The following is a 14333-nucleotide window of genomic DNA, read 5'->3' as shown; positions in this document are numbered from 1 at the left end:
TTTGCCCACCATGACAAATATGGCCATCTGACCATCCCAAGTAATCCACATTTCCCCAGTCCTATCCTGGTCTCTTCCATTTGGATCCTTCCCCCTATTATTCTTTTTACTTTGGGAAATCCTCGGTTCTGCTGTGGGGCTTGCCCTTGGCTTAAGGCTTTGGTCCTACCACTATCCTCTCCAGATGTGACTGCCCACACAGACACCACCGCATATACTGTACTGCACCTAAATCACTCCTGGGTCCTAGGACACGCGTGCTCCTGGAAACTCCACTAGTTTCTCCCAGAGCAGAGAAATACAAAGTACTTGAAGGGGAAATATGAGCCCTGGCCCGGAACAATTCACACTTAGCATGTCTCATGCATATCAGTTGCATAAGTTGTGTTCTAAATTGCAATACACAGCTGTGCTATTTTCCAATTTGAAAAAGCTGCTAGGTCCAAATTTTTTTAAAGTCATGTCTGTGTAAAGGTGTCAGGCCCACTGGAACTTAAGTTGCAGATAGGAGTGAGCTGCCACGTGGGTGCTGGGAATTGAATCCAGGTCCTCTGGAAGAACAGCCAGTGCTCTTAACTGCTGAGCTCTCTCTACAGCCCTTGGCTTGGCTAAGATTTTTAACAAGACCAATGGCCCACCAAACAAACAAAATGAAATTCTGCTTTGTCCGGCTTCATCTTTAGCAAACTAACAATAATCCGAGTGGAGAAAAGCGGAGGTTAAAGGGGAGAGAAATGGTTCATCACTTCAGGGAATTTCAAACCATAACTATATATGAAAAAAAAATGGAAACATTTAATACAAACTAAAATCAAAAAGTATTACTCTCGCTCATCTAAAGTTCCCAGGGAAGACTGAATTACTTGTTTTCTTGTTGTTTTGTGGCGCTAGAGATAGAACCCAGGGCTTTGTGTAATAGGTTAAGCACTAGCATACCACTTAGCTACATTCCGTGGCCACAAATTTTGCAAAATAGAAAAGGCTATTAAATACAAAAGCTTGAAAATAATCCATACAAAATAGATCTAAAAAGGTCCATACAAAATATATCTAAAAAAGATACTTGGTATGCAACTACCTTCCGCAGAAAGGGCAGTAAATACGGGTCCGGAGAGACTGATTAGTCAGCATAGTCTTGTTTCACTTCCCTCCTCCACACAGAGATAAAGCACACTTCCAAGAGCATTTCAACTTTTATTTATTGAGGACTTTATTTTTTAACATTACAAACTAACTCTCCCTTTCTGAAAAGGCAGGTCTTACACTCAGACAATCTTCAAGCATTGTTTTAAGAAATTGAGAAGAAAAACCACAGTTCATCCACAAGAAGATTCACAACTTCTTTTTACAGTGATAAGAAAAACAACACATTCCACACCCTAAAGTGGACCAAGCTAAGTCTACCTAGAGCAGATTTTAAAATCTGGGGAAGATGACATCAGCCAGACAATTATAAAAATTGTTTGTAATGAATTTGTCCCTAACGATGCAGAACCCATGCTTGCTTTGCTCTGAACCTAAGCCTCCTTCATGATGGTACACAGACTACAGGAAGCTTTTCCTCCTCTTGGGCTTCTGTGTAAACCATTAAGGCAAGTCAACAAAGGACCAGTAAGGCACCAGGTACAGCAGCTGACCACAGGAAGCCTGTGTAATCTGATAGCATTTACAAATCCAGGCATTGGAGAGGCAAAGTCGGTGTTTTGTTTTTAGTATCTTACACTTAAGCACAAAAGGTCACTTCAAGTCACTTCAATGTAATAAACAATTTGCTGTACTAGAAGAATCAGAAGCAAGAATAAAGGAAAGGCCCTTTGGTTTAAATTCATTAACCGGATTTTCTAACTGTCCACAGAATTACATTCTAGTCTGGAAAACTCAGTCCCAGTAATGCCAGATCATTATCTAATTTCCCAAGCACAAACACTTTCCCCCATTTCACAATGATAACACTAGGAATATTTTCATAATCAAACAATGCTTTGATGAAGACAATTTCTCTTTGGTCTTGTTTAATTTAAGCTGAAGGAGAGATACCACCATTTAAAATACAAAACAAAACAAAGGAGAAAAAAAAACACCAAGCTAACCCTGGTGACACAAACCTCCAACTCCAGCAACTGGGGGAAGCTGAGGCAGATGGAGGGTGGCAAGTTTGAGGCCAACGTGGGAAAATCAGTGAGACTCTGTCTTAACAAAGTAATAAGGACCCATGGTGGTGCTATATCTGTCTGTGAATCAATCAAGCAATTTGTGCACACAGTTTTCTATGGTAAGTACTCTGAGATGCACGAGAGGACATGGCTAACAGTCAAGCCTTGGTTCATTTCTTTCCTGGTCACCTAAAAATGAAGGGCTCCTTTAGATGTCTTACCATTTCAGTATATGAGGGCACTTAGGGTAGCAGGCAAAGAACAACATTAACTCTCTGGACTACCCCGTGGGCCTACCCGCTCCCACATCTCACATGACAGTGTGAGCGCTCTATTTCAATGTCAACAGTGGCAAGTTAACCGGCTCTAGTGCTCAGTAGTAAAGTGAGTATTTTATCTATAACTAAAAGCCAAACTCTGTGGACCTGAAATATGTTATTTCAAGGAGTTTTTGCTAGAGTTGGAACCTAAGAAATTACGACTTTTAATTTTAGAAAATGAAATTCTTGACAAAAAAAAAGTCAGTATAATTATGTTTGGAAAAGAAAAGACAACTGTAGATTTTCACAGATTTGAAGTGACTGACATGAAGTAGCCGCCAAGAGTACATTCAAGCCAATGGCACAGATTGTCATCTCAAGGAAGTCAACACAGAGCAGGTATCACTCACCCGCTGAAACTGCCATACAAACTTCCACTGAAGACTAGAGCTGCTCTAGCTCTAGCTCCCCAAATTCTTTTTTTTTTTAAGGAAAAAAAAAGTTGGAAGCAACTTTCTGTGCATTAAGACATTTTCTTAGAAGAGGGAAAAAAAGCCTGCTACAATGAAAAGTAAGGCTCTAATAAAGCATAGCACCCACACACAGAGCAAAAAACCAGCACACAGTCCCAGGTTAGAAGGCCCCCTGGAGGCTCTTGGCTGCAAGTTCTCACACTGTGGGGAGACAGATGCTTGGCAGATGCCTGGGTGTGACTAGAATCTTCAACACTGTCAAGTCTGGTAATCTCTAGCTCTTCAAGCTGACTCTTAGGAAAGCTTCTGACAAGTCCAAGAGATCAGAACGTATATAGAAAGCCATTCTTTCCTTCCATTTAAATCCACTGTTTCTGTCTTTCGTTCTCTATTTAAAGAGAATTCTCCATTGAGGCAAATGCAACCACAACATGGCGAAGTGAGGTATTGACAGTTCATCAGGACTCATCTTTCCTTGCTTGAGTATCTGTGAGCAAACAACAGTTGACCACATGTGTCATCTCCAGACTCAACCGCAGTTCATTTTTATTAGCTCATCAGTTATTGGAAAAGGCAATGAAGAGGTGAGACTCAGCCTTCTTCCCATGTCCAATCTCCTTCTCTCACCAGATAATCTTCTTAGAAACGTATACACATTGCTCAAAGCACATAATAAAATTTTTGTTGGTATTTCTGCTGGCATAATTTTAGCAAATACAGTTCATTCTATATGTGAGATAGTAAACTTGGAAACACAATCAAACAGAAGCCCAGAGAGTGCCAATTTAAAGATTTCAGAGTCACAGCAAGTTTTACATATGTTCTGATATACTAAAATTACTGTGTCAGGGCCCAGCAGTGGTAGCCATGCCTTTCATCCCAGCACTCGGAAGGCAGAGGCAGGTGGATCTCTGTGAGTTTGAGGACAGCCTGGTCTACAGAGTGAGTTCCAGGACAGCCAGGGTTACACAGAACCCTTGTGTGAGAAAAAAAGAAAACTGAATTAGTTCTTTACAAATAGAGAGTAAGATGACAATGTAAGGCTGCGCAGGACAAAGTCTGTCTGAAGAGCTTGGGTTTGAGCGTCTAAAAATGCCAACTGTATTTGATGAGAAGACCAGACATTAAGGTGAAATCTTAGGCTGTGGCCACACAGTTACGTGTTATTTTAAAGCCAGTTTCTAATGTTTATGGGGACTAAGAGGCACTTATTGTATATATCAAAGTCCTCTTTTGAATGTTTGTTTGCATAAACCAAGTGGCAGGTCTTTTTGAATATCAAATCAATTTCTAAAGTACTATAAAAAAATAACAAAACTTACACCAAAATAAGACAAACCAGTGTAAGTGCATTAGTAATCTAGGCACCATGGAGAGAAGTGTCACAAAAACCAGGGCCTAGATGTTTTATACCAAATTCTAGAACCTGCCCACTGATAATACACAAGCCAAAGTGAGGTGTCAAAAACGCTTACCAGTGTTTTACACTTTAACAATAAAAACCAGTTAGTATTTGTAGGAACGTAACATTAAAATCATAATGCACCGACACAATCCATGAGCTAACATTAACACTGCCTGTTTGCTTTGCTACAGTTTCAAGTTTGTCCAGTAATGTATTTATACTGTGGTTTCTCGACCAGCTTTGAGATTGGGTGCTGAGAATTGTCTCCTCATCCTTGGAGGTGTCACAAACTGGCTACAGTGGTTGGGCTTGTCAGTCTGCTTTTGACAGCAATTGGCTGTACTGCCTTCTGCCTGACCTCCAGTGTTGTAATTACAGTAAGACTGACGGTGTTGGTGAATATGACGCTTGGCCTGGAAAGCTTGGAGGTCAGCGGTGGGGTGGCCACTGTGGGAGTTTAATGACTCTGAGGAGGCAGTTGCCTGGCAGCGCGTATTTTTCGGTTGGCCATTATTGAGAGAATTGCTTCTCCAACGTAGCTGAGGTGGTGGTTGTTGATTGTTAAGATGCTGTTTGCTAACTTGGATATGATCTTGACTTCTTGTACCCTGGGAGCCCCATGTTGACTGGGGGTCTTTAGAAGGTGCTCTACCAACTTTTTCTTGGCTTTCTTCTTTATTTCCTTTTCTTCCTTCTTCATCTTTTGGAATTCTCAGCTCAATAACCTCATCTTCTGTTATAATAATATGTGTCCCAGGACTCCAAGAGTTTCTATGTTTAGGATTGCTCTTAAAGGGGAAACGGGGCTTCCGGTTCTCAGGAGGGATAAACCTGTGGGGTACATTCTGCCGACGAAGCTGTTTTGTTATCTCCTGCTGTTGCAGGTTCTTAAAACGGATTTGCTCTTGCCTCATCCAGCGTAGCCGCCCACGTCTAAAAGCTGGATCCCCATTCATCAGCTGGGAAACACGTTCTTCTTTGCCAAGGTCTCCACTTTCTCCTTTATTGACTCCATTATCAGAGATGCTGTTAGCACCAGCACCAAGAGGCTCTTTTGTTTTCTGATTTCCTTGGCTTTTCTGTTCCTGAGAGCCAATCAATGGCAAGACTTTCTCCATTTTGAGCATTTTATTTCTTAAGACTTTGATCTCTTCATCTTTCATATTATTTTGCTTTTTGACTTCTTGCAGAATATCTTCCAGCTTGTCTATGTGAACCTTGAGGTCATCCACATCTGTCCCACCTTTCCCAGTGGCCATCATATCTTCCACCTTCTCATCCCCTACCCCAACAGTGTCCCAGACATCCCTGGCCACTGCCCTCCAAGAGTCCCGCTCATTGGGATCTTTCTTTCCATACATGGCACAAAGTTCCTTCATTTTCACAATGGCCAAGGCTTCAATCTCCTGTCGACTGTGCCTAAAATCGTTGAGGGCAACTTCATAACAAATCTCTTTAACAGCCTGAATCTTAAGATCTGAGATGGTGACCCACTTGGAATCTTTACTCAGACGCCTTCTTTGAGGGATTTGATACATTTTAATCGGTTCTCGTTTCTTTCCACTGCTGGGGAGGCCACACTTTTTAACAATGGTCTGTAACTTGCTGGGAGGTAGCTTTTCTCTCAGAGAAGTAATAAGTTTCCAGCTCTCTTCACAGGACCTCTTGTCAGAATCGTCCCCGCTATCAGAATCCGCGTCCTTTGGAAAAACAAAATAAAAAAATGGCCCCCAAATAACCAAAATTAAAATGTAAAAAAGGAAAATCAAATTGAAGAAAAAACAAGCAAAATGCCTTAACCAAATTTAAAAAATAAAACAAAATACTAAAAAACAAATTAAAAAAAACTAAAAATCAAAACAAAACCTAGATGGGGAAGTCTACTAAGACTTATGTATATGTAGATTACTAATAATTAAAGATGCTTGTATTCCTGATCCAAACACCCACTTTCTGAGGTAAATGAACCACATTATTGGAGGGTTGACAGCCTCTCACTCTAGTCACGTGAACTAGTGTGAGATAACCCTTCCATCACACCCAGAAAACATGTAAAGCCCATGTCCCACACATGCTAACAACATGCAGCCGTTTCCCCACATTTGCCTTGGTTATTGCTGTAGCTTCTTCCAGAATCTCTTCCCCAAGAGTGAGCACGGATGCCACACAAAGATGTGACGAGCAGGCAGATTAACAAAGGTTAGTAAAACTGCAGGATGCCAAGTTTTGTTTAGCTTTACTAAAGTGAGCAACCCTAGGAAAAAGTTAGAAGAAAGTAGAGAAAGAAGCGAACAGAGACGATGTTAAAAGTGCCAAGAATTCCTATTTGCAGAACATAAAGGTTCTAATCAACCACATTCCCTTTTCTGTTGGATGGGGGGATTTTGAACTAATCCTTCTAGAAGCAGATACTGGATTTGCCCTTTTCTTTTGCATAGTAAATTAATCCACTTCATTTGTACATTGAAGTTTGTTACTCTGAGACCAACAAAGCATTTTAAAAAGGGATAATGGGCTATTTTTATTTTTACACACTGAAATCAATAATAACCTTCCTCTAAAGTTTTGAGAAGTTACTAGAATAAAAATTAAATTAAACATAATTTAAAAATTCCTAAGTAACAGTGTATTTTATACTTTTTCCTTGGGAGAGGGTGCTTGGGCCTTGTATATGCTAAAAAAGCACTCCACAATTCTAGTTTAACAGAGTATTTCAGAAGCTAGGCTTGGGAGTTCACACATAGAGTCTTAACACATGGGAGTCTGAGACTGGAGGATTGCTACAAGTTCCAGGACAACCTGGGCTTGGTAGACAAGACTGCTTCCAACAAAAAAACCAACCAACAAAAATTCTACAGACAAAATGATTCATGTTTTCTACCTAGAAAACTTCTGCTTGGGGACTGTCACCTTTTTTTTTTTTTAATTCAATATGTCAGGTTTTTTTTAAACTTTTTTTTAACTTTATTTCATGCGCATTGGTATAACGATGTCAGATTCTCTGGAACTGGAGTTACAGGCAGCTGTGAGCTGCCATGTGGGTGCTAGGAATTGAACCTGGGTCCTCTGGAGGAGCAGTCAGTGCTTTTAACCACTGAGCCATCTCACCAGTCCGGAGACTTTCACTTTTAAGTGGCAACGCTGCCAACAAACATAAAGAAAAGAGTCTGGCTCTGTGACGTGGACACACTTGGGCTGTCTTTCAGTTATCTGAGCTACAGCATTACTTCTTTCCAAAATGCAAGGAAAAAAATTTAAACCTAGGCTTAAACTAGTGAACTGGCATCACAAGACGATTTCATTTTCAGTGTACCCTGTGCAGGCCTGGGGCCCAATGAGACCCAAATTCACATGGTTCTCCTCCCCCAGGTTAGAGAGAGACATGACTCCATGCCTGGGTTTTACACGGGTGCGGGGGGAGCCACAGACAAGTCCTCAGGTTTGTACAGTAAAGCCTTTGCTCATGGCAGCCTCTTGTCCCTCTTCTCCTTTTTAGTTTAAACCAGCAGAGCGGTGGGAGCTTTAAGTGGAGTTCAGCGCCAGCGCGCTCACCTAGAAGGCTAATCCTGTGTGTGCACGCGTGCCCAGAGAGAAGGTCCAAGGACAATGTTCTGAGCTCACGAGTTCAGCTAGGCTGGCTGGCCCCTGAACTTTAGAGATACACCTACCTACCTGCCTAGTTGCCACGCCCGGCTCTTTCCTTGAGTTCTGGAAACTGAAGTCAGGTCTCTAGTTTGTGCAGCAGCTACTCTACTGAGTGAGTCACCTCTCCAATCTCAGGACATCAGTAGATGAGAGTGAAAAGCACGTCTGTCTTGGATGGTGCATGTGTATATATACACACACTCAATTTTATAGAATTCAACTTTCCTTTGATTCTTCTACAGCACTATCACCCTTTTTCTTGGCTGCTTTTTTTATAACTGCTTAGGAATAAAATGACTATTACTGAATATAAGAAATAACAACTGTTCTAATCATTACTTAAGTGTCATACTTGAGAAATAACAAATACCTTTTAAACTCTAAATTGAAATATAATAGTTTGTATAAGTTCAAAAGTTCAAATCAGCCGGGCGGTGGTGGCGCACGCCTTTAATCCCAGCACTCGGGAGGCAGAGGCAGGTGGACCTCTGTGAGTTCGAGACCAGCCTGGACTACAAGAGCTAGTTCCAGGACAGGAACCAAAAGCTACAGAGAAACCCTGTCTCGAGAGAAAAAAAAAAAAAACAAAAAAAAACAAAAGTTCAAATCAAACAACTGTACTTTTCCCTCATCACTAATGATCCATCTACCATCATTATACAGCGAGTGCATAGTGGCCCACTGAAAAGTCCCACAAATGCACATATGTAAACGAGAAAGAGACAGGAAGGATAAAAGATACCAGGTGTATAAAAGCACTAACTGAAAGGGAGTGCTCAGAAACAGAAGAGTGAGGTGCATTTCGGGAGCTATCATTACAGAAAAGTCCTCAATTCCAATTTTAAAAACTTATGAAATGTATCTATGCATGCATGTGCATGTATACTCGTGCATTTGAAAGCCTGCTAATGCCATGGTGCATGTGTGGAAGCTGAAGACAAATGCACGAAGGAACTTTCTCATTCCACCATGTGGGTTCCGGAGGTAAAATTTAGCTCTTAGTTTGATGGCAAGCACCATTACCTACTGAGCCATCCTGTGGACTCGGAATTTCCAAGTTTTAATGTTGTCACTATGTTTAAAAATTATAGAATTAAATGTTTGATGATAATTGCTATCTAAAAAACATGAATATTTTAATAAAATATTTAGTGAAACTACTTCATATCCTCTGAATCTTTATCCTTCTGTATTGGTCAACATAGAGAATCATGAAAAGTGTATTTTCCACCAGTATTGTTAGATAATCATAGGCTACAAGTGTTAGATATCAGTTCCTCTCAAAGTCAAGAAACTTAAGCGAGATTTATGAATGGAAAGCAACTTCCTTGCCAGTAGGGAGCTGTTCTTACTATCCTAGGTTACCATTAGATACACAGAACAAATGACAACCAGAATCTCATTACCTGCAGACTATTGATGGCCCCCTAAAAACCGACACTAAGAACATCTTAAAGACAATTTACTTTCTCTTTATTAGTATCTCTTTCTCCATTCCTCCCTGCCTTCTTCTCTTTCCTCAGAACTGAATGCTAGGTAATCCCTGTCCTTCTGAACCACAACCCCTACCCTTTCCAGCTCCTTTGTTTTAGATTTGAAGGCAGCGCCTTGCTGAACTATGCAAACTTTACTATAAACTCAGGGTCCTCTTGCCTCAGCCTCGTAGTAGCTGGATTCAGTTGTGACACCACATTGGGCTCTGTCCGTGTTTTTATCTCAAGGCATAACACGGTGACGGACCGCACCAGACACAGTTACTCTGGGATGCCTGTGCACTCAGTGTGTTCCCAAGGCCATTCGCATGCTATCACCTGGGAACATCTGAGAAGCTCAGAACTGCAGATTCCACCTCAGACCTAAATCACTACCTATATTTTAAACATATGCCCAGTGACCAAGAGGCACAGATATAAGTTAGAAGACTATGTAAGGCCACTACAGAGGTAAATTTTTAAAATGTGCGCATGCACATCAACATTGTTTTCAGTCCTGATCCCAACCATAAACTGAAGGCGACGTTATACACTTAATTTACATACACATCTACCAGAGCTGCTGTGAGGGTCAAGATGACAGACATTAAAGCTCTCTGTACATTACAAAGCAATGTACATTCAAATGGAAGACACTACTGTTAATAAACAGTGCTCATAACGCCTTTCCACTTTGATGTCTGACCATGAAGAGTGCTATTAGAGCACACTATGATTACGATGAAAGGCCCCTTCATGGCCAAAGCTTTCAAGCCCTAGCCGTAAAGCCAAAGCTAAGGAAGCCACCAGAGCTACTCTTACTGTAACACTGATATTACCTTGTTCCAAACACTTAATTTATTCTTCCAATCCATATTTTTGAGGGCCTCACTATATGTTGAAGACAGTAAGTTAAGAACCAAGTGCTCTGAGAAAGGCTTTTACTTAGCATCTTGGCTTTCATGGGCCGCAGGCAATGGTTTTCCAGCAGAACAGAGTGTGGCATACAGCTGTAACTTATACGTTATTCTTCATGTTAAGGGAAGAAGTCAAAGTTCTCCTCCCTGATCTTGCATTAATGCCCTCTGTTGCTGTTGTTTTTTTAAAGGGTAACTTCTTAAGTGGTATCAATTGTATTTGGTCCCTCTTTGTAACTCTGGAAGTCCTGGAACTCAGTAGGTAGACCAGGCTGGCCCTGAACTGAGAAATCCTCCTGCCTCTACCTCCCTAGTACTGGGATTAAAGCCGTGCACCACCACCACATCCAGCACTACTGAACTTCTTACTATCAGAGCTTTATGGCTGGCTTTAAATATTAAAATCCACTAAGAGCAATTTATTCATAAGACATTTTTATAAAACTTGGGAAATCAATTATCATCACAATTTCCTAACCTGTTATAGCTGGGATGGGCAACTGACTTTCCAACTGTCCACCCGAATCCTTTCTCAACCCAGAGCAAGGAGGTGAGCCTGTCTGAGATGGCTGTGCAGCCCCCACCACACTGCAGCACCAAAGCCACTGAGAACCTCCCTGAGAATTCAGACTCCATGCAGGGGAACAGAAGAGGATTAACACATGCAACTGTGCAGCAACACTTTTAGACACAGTTTAACTTTAAAAAAACGAAAAACAATCTGCCCAGCACAAGAACAATCCCATGTCAGCCTAAGAGCAGAAAATTAGTACTATCAAGTGGCCAGAAACAAAACCAAGGCAAACTCCCACCAAATTCAATATTCAGTTATTATCATCCAAAAGACCGCTGTTGGAACACATCTATAAAGCGCTACCAAAGGGCAAAGGTATCATCAAAGCTCTCATTATTTCTTCCTGATTGTGACAGAAGATCTAATGTTAAGAAATAAAAGGTACAAAATAGTACCCTCCAGATGTTGTCCAGACCCAGATTGCCAGAAGATAACACGACAGTTCATTAAGAAAATGACGGTTAATGTGTGACACCAATGAGAGCTTGCTAGAAGGTGTGAGAGCCAACTGCCCTTCCCAGTAGCTATAGCTCAGGACAGATTCCTACCAGTCTTTGCTGCTCCAGAAGAAGGTCAGCTTCCTCCTTCTCCTTTTTGTATAGGATCTCCATTTCCTGGAGCCTAGAAGCAAAACAAACAACTTCTAGACAAAATACCAAAAAAGAGTACGCTGTGAAATCCCCAAGCTGTCGCCGTGAAAGCCACTATGTGCTCCAAACATCACCCAGGCTGCACAACACTTATGGGTTACCTTTTTTCCATCTCCTGTTTCATATCGATCCCTTGCTTTTCGAGGAGCTCTCTCTGAGCAAATGTCCAGTCCACAGGCTCAGAGGGGGTCTCGGCAGAGGGAGTCTTCTCCCTCTCGGCCCGTGCTTGCTCAGGGTGGTTGAAACGAAAAACATGGTTTTTACCCATGATGATACGGTTCCCTATAACAAAACAGAAATAGGAACAAAAATGTATTTGTTTTGTAGTGCTGTGAGTCAAATCCAAGGACCCTGTGTGTACTAGCAAATGTGTTTATCACTCAGCTATAGCCCCAGTTCCAAAGAATCAATTTTTAATGAATAGTATCTAGGAGGTCAAGGCAAGAGATTTACAACTTTGAGGCCATCCCAGGCGACACAGTGAAAATCTATCTCAAAAACAGAAATATAATTTCACTCTCTTAATCTAAGACTACAGACACTCAGCTGGGTGTGATGATCCACCCATTAAATCCCAGCACCAACACAAGGTCTGCAAGGTGAATTCCAGGCCAACCAGGGCTACTTAGTGAGACCCTGTCTCAAGGACAATAAAAACAAACAAAACAATCAAACAAGCAAGCAACAACAGAAACACAAATTCTAGGTAACCTTGGCCTTTAGATAAAGAGCAGCAGTCGCTGACTTCAGACCCCTCCTCAGGCTCACCTGAGCGCAGCTGCACAGGCTGGGCCACCCTCTTGCCATTCACATATGTTTCAGAGCGCTCACAGGGCTCTAAGGTCACGATAACTAGGAAGAATACAAACCGACATTAATATCATAAACTACTGCAGTCAAACCACAAAAAGTGGTCACTATCAGGACTAATGGAAAATATTAATCCTGATAAAGTATGATACAGCAGAAATCTTAAGTATGATGCACAAACAGCTAGCATTTTAGCCGATAAAGAAGTCAGTGCCTAGCACAAAATCCATTAGTCAGCTGCTGGCCTGTTCATGAACTGGGTTGTGGTGGGAACTCATTCAAGATTGACTTTCTCTTCCCTTTAAGACAAAAATAATTTCTACTAGATTAATATTAACGACTCTTCAGTTCTCCCATTATCTATCTAGTATAGTTATTTTTCTCTTACTCCCTACTAAACAGCTAACACTCAGACCCAGTCTAACTGCCCGCATCCTGCTCATCCCCTGGCAGGTAACAAAGGGCTCCTTTTGCCTAGCCATTTTCATGCTAAGGAGCCACGTCTGCCCTGGCATTTATAAACATCACAGGCTCTCCATTTCTCAATATTTTGTTGATAAAAAAATTTTACTAACAGAGATAGGAAATGCTAAGTCTCAAGGATTTTGAGTACTCCAGAGGAAACGGTGCTTGAGAAATTCAAACACAAGACTCTCACCTTCACCAGTGCTGTTCCTCTCACTCCGAAAGATACAATGCTCTTCTTTAATGTGGGCCCCACTCAGCACTATGTCCTGGCGCCGCTCAGCATCGGCTTGACCAACCCTGAACAAGGGAAAAGTGTTTCCCAGGGAAATTCAGACACAAAAAAGCCCTTAGAAACAATGAACTGCTTCCCCCAAAGAGCATCTTGGATACACACGAAAACACACTGCTTTGTACAGCCGATCTCCCAACTACAAGTTCTATTCTCAAGGAAAACGAACCTCCTTACAAGATCAGCACACTGATGTGTTTACACACCATAGGGAAACAGGGCAAACCAAGTTCTCTAGTGAACCTATCTGTGTCATTACAGGGTAATTTTCATTCAGGTTCTTCTAGAGGGAAACTACATCCTAACTGGTTCTACTTAAAACTGGGAACAGAAGAGAAGGTAATTTCTAATCACTCCAGAAAGAAGAAATAGCAGATTCCTACAAATTTTAGACAATTTCCCTTAGTTACCAATTATCTAGAAGAAAAGAAAATATTAAGCGGCTCAAACTAGAAGTAAATTACCTTGTAATCCCATCTTTGATATAATAAAGCAGACACTCCGACATTAGTGGGTCTTCATTGAGGTTAACAAGATGAGGTGTCTGAAAAAGTTTACAGATTATCAGTTTGGGGCAGAATCCATGAGACTGTGTAGCAGGGATACACAGGAGGCCTAAAAGCTTTTCAGATTCTCCAGAGTACCTGGAGGAAAAGGATCAATAAAAGTCCTACGTGTAATTCTGTAACTAATAAAAAAAAAAGCGTGCTCTATAGGTCTCCTCAAATTAGACTAACACATCCTGTTTAAGAACGTGATTCTGCTGGGCATGGTGGCACACACCTTTAATCCTAGCATTCTGGAGGAAGAAACAGTTGAATTCTCAAGGCTGGCCTGATCTACACAGAGAGTTTCAGGCCAATCAGGACTAAGTAGTGAAACACTGTTTCAGAAAATAAAATAAAATAAAATAAAATAAAATAAAATAAAAATAAAAGGAAAAATAAAAATGAGGTTGGAGCCAGGCAGTAGTGGCACACGCCTTTAATCCCAGCACTGGGGAGGCAGAGGCAGGCGGATCTCTGCAAGTTCGAGGCCAGCCTGGTCTACCAGAGCTAGTTCCAGGATAGGCTCCAAAGTAACACAAAAACCCGTCTCGAAAAACAAAAAAAATAAAATAAAGAAAGAAAGAAAAATGGGATTGGAGACATAGCTCAGTGGGTAAGACCACTGTTTGTTCCTCCAGGGCAACTGGTCAGTGATCTAATGATCTCAGC

At 41.3% G+C, this 14333-nt stretch overlaps 1 protein-coding gene across 11 annotated transcripts in view; it reads right to left on the bottom strand.

Annotated features, from left to right (window-relative positions):
* Positions 1–14333, bottom strand: part of Kif1b (kinesin family member 1B) — a 144018-nt gene that overhangs the window by 57116 nt on the left and 72569 nt on the right. For 10 of the 11 annotated variants that reach the window (XM_005353694.3, XM_005353693.3, XM_005353702.3 and 7 more), the window contains 5 exons: positions 13581–13660; positions 13018–13124; positions 12318–12401; positions 11651–11831; positions 11448–11520 (listed from right to left, as the gene is read on the bottom strand). In XM_005353694.3, the coding sequence (XP_005353751.1) occupies positions 11448–11520; positions 11651–11831; positions 12318–12401; positions 13018–13124; positions 13581–13660 (525 nt within the window). Of the gene's footprint in view, positions 1–4506; positions 5992–11447; positions 11521–11650; positions 11832–12317; positions 12402–13017; positions 13125–13580; positions 13661–14333 lie in introns of those variants that run through there. The other variant, XM_005353703.3, reaches the window with a different exon arrangement.

Source organism: Microtus ochrogaster, chromosome 10 (assembly GCF_000317375.1).
Source record: "Microtus ochrogaster isolate Prairie Vole_2 chromosome 10, MicOch1.0, whole genome shotgun sequence".
NCBI classification, from domain to species: domain Eukaryota; kingdom Metazoa; phylum Chordata; class Mammalia; order Rodentia; family Cricetidae; genus Microtus; species Microtus ochrogaster.
The sequence above is the reverse complement of the archived record's forward strand: the minus strand, read 5'-3'. Positions and strand labels throughout refer to the sequence as shown.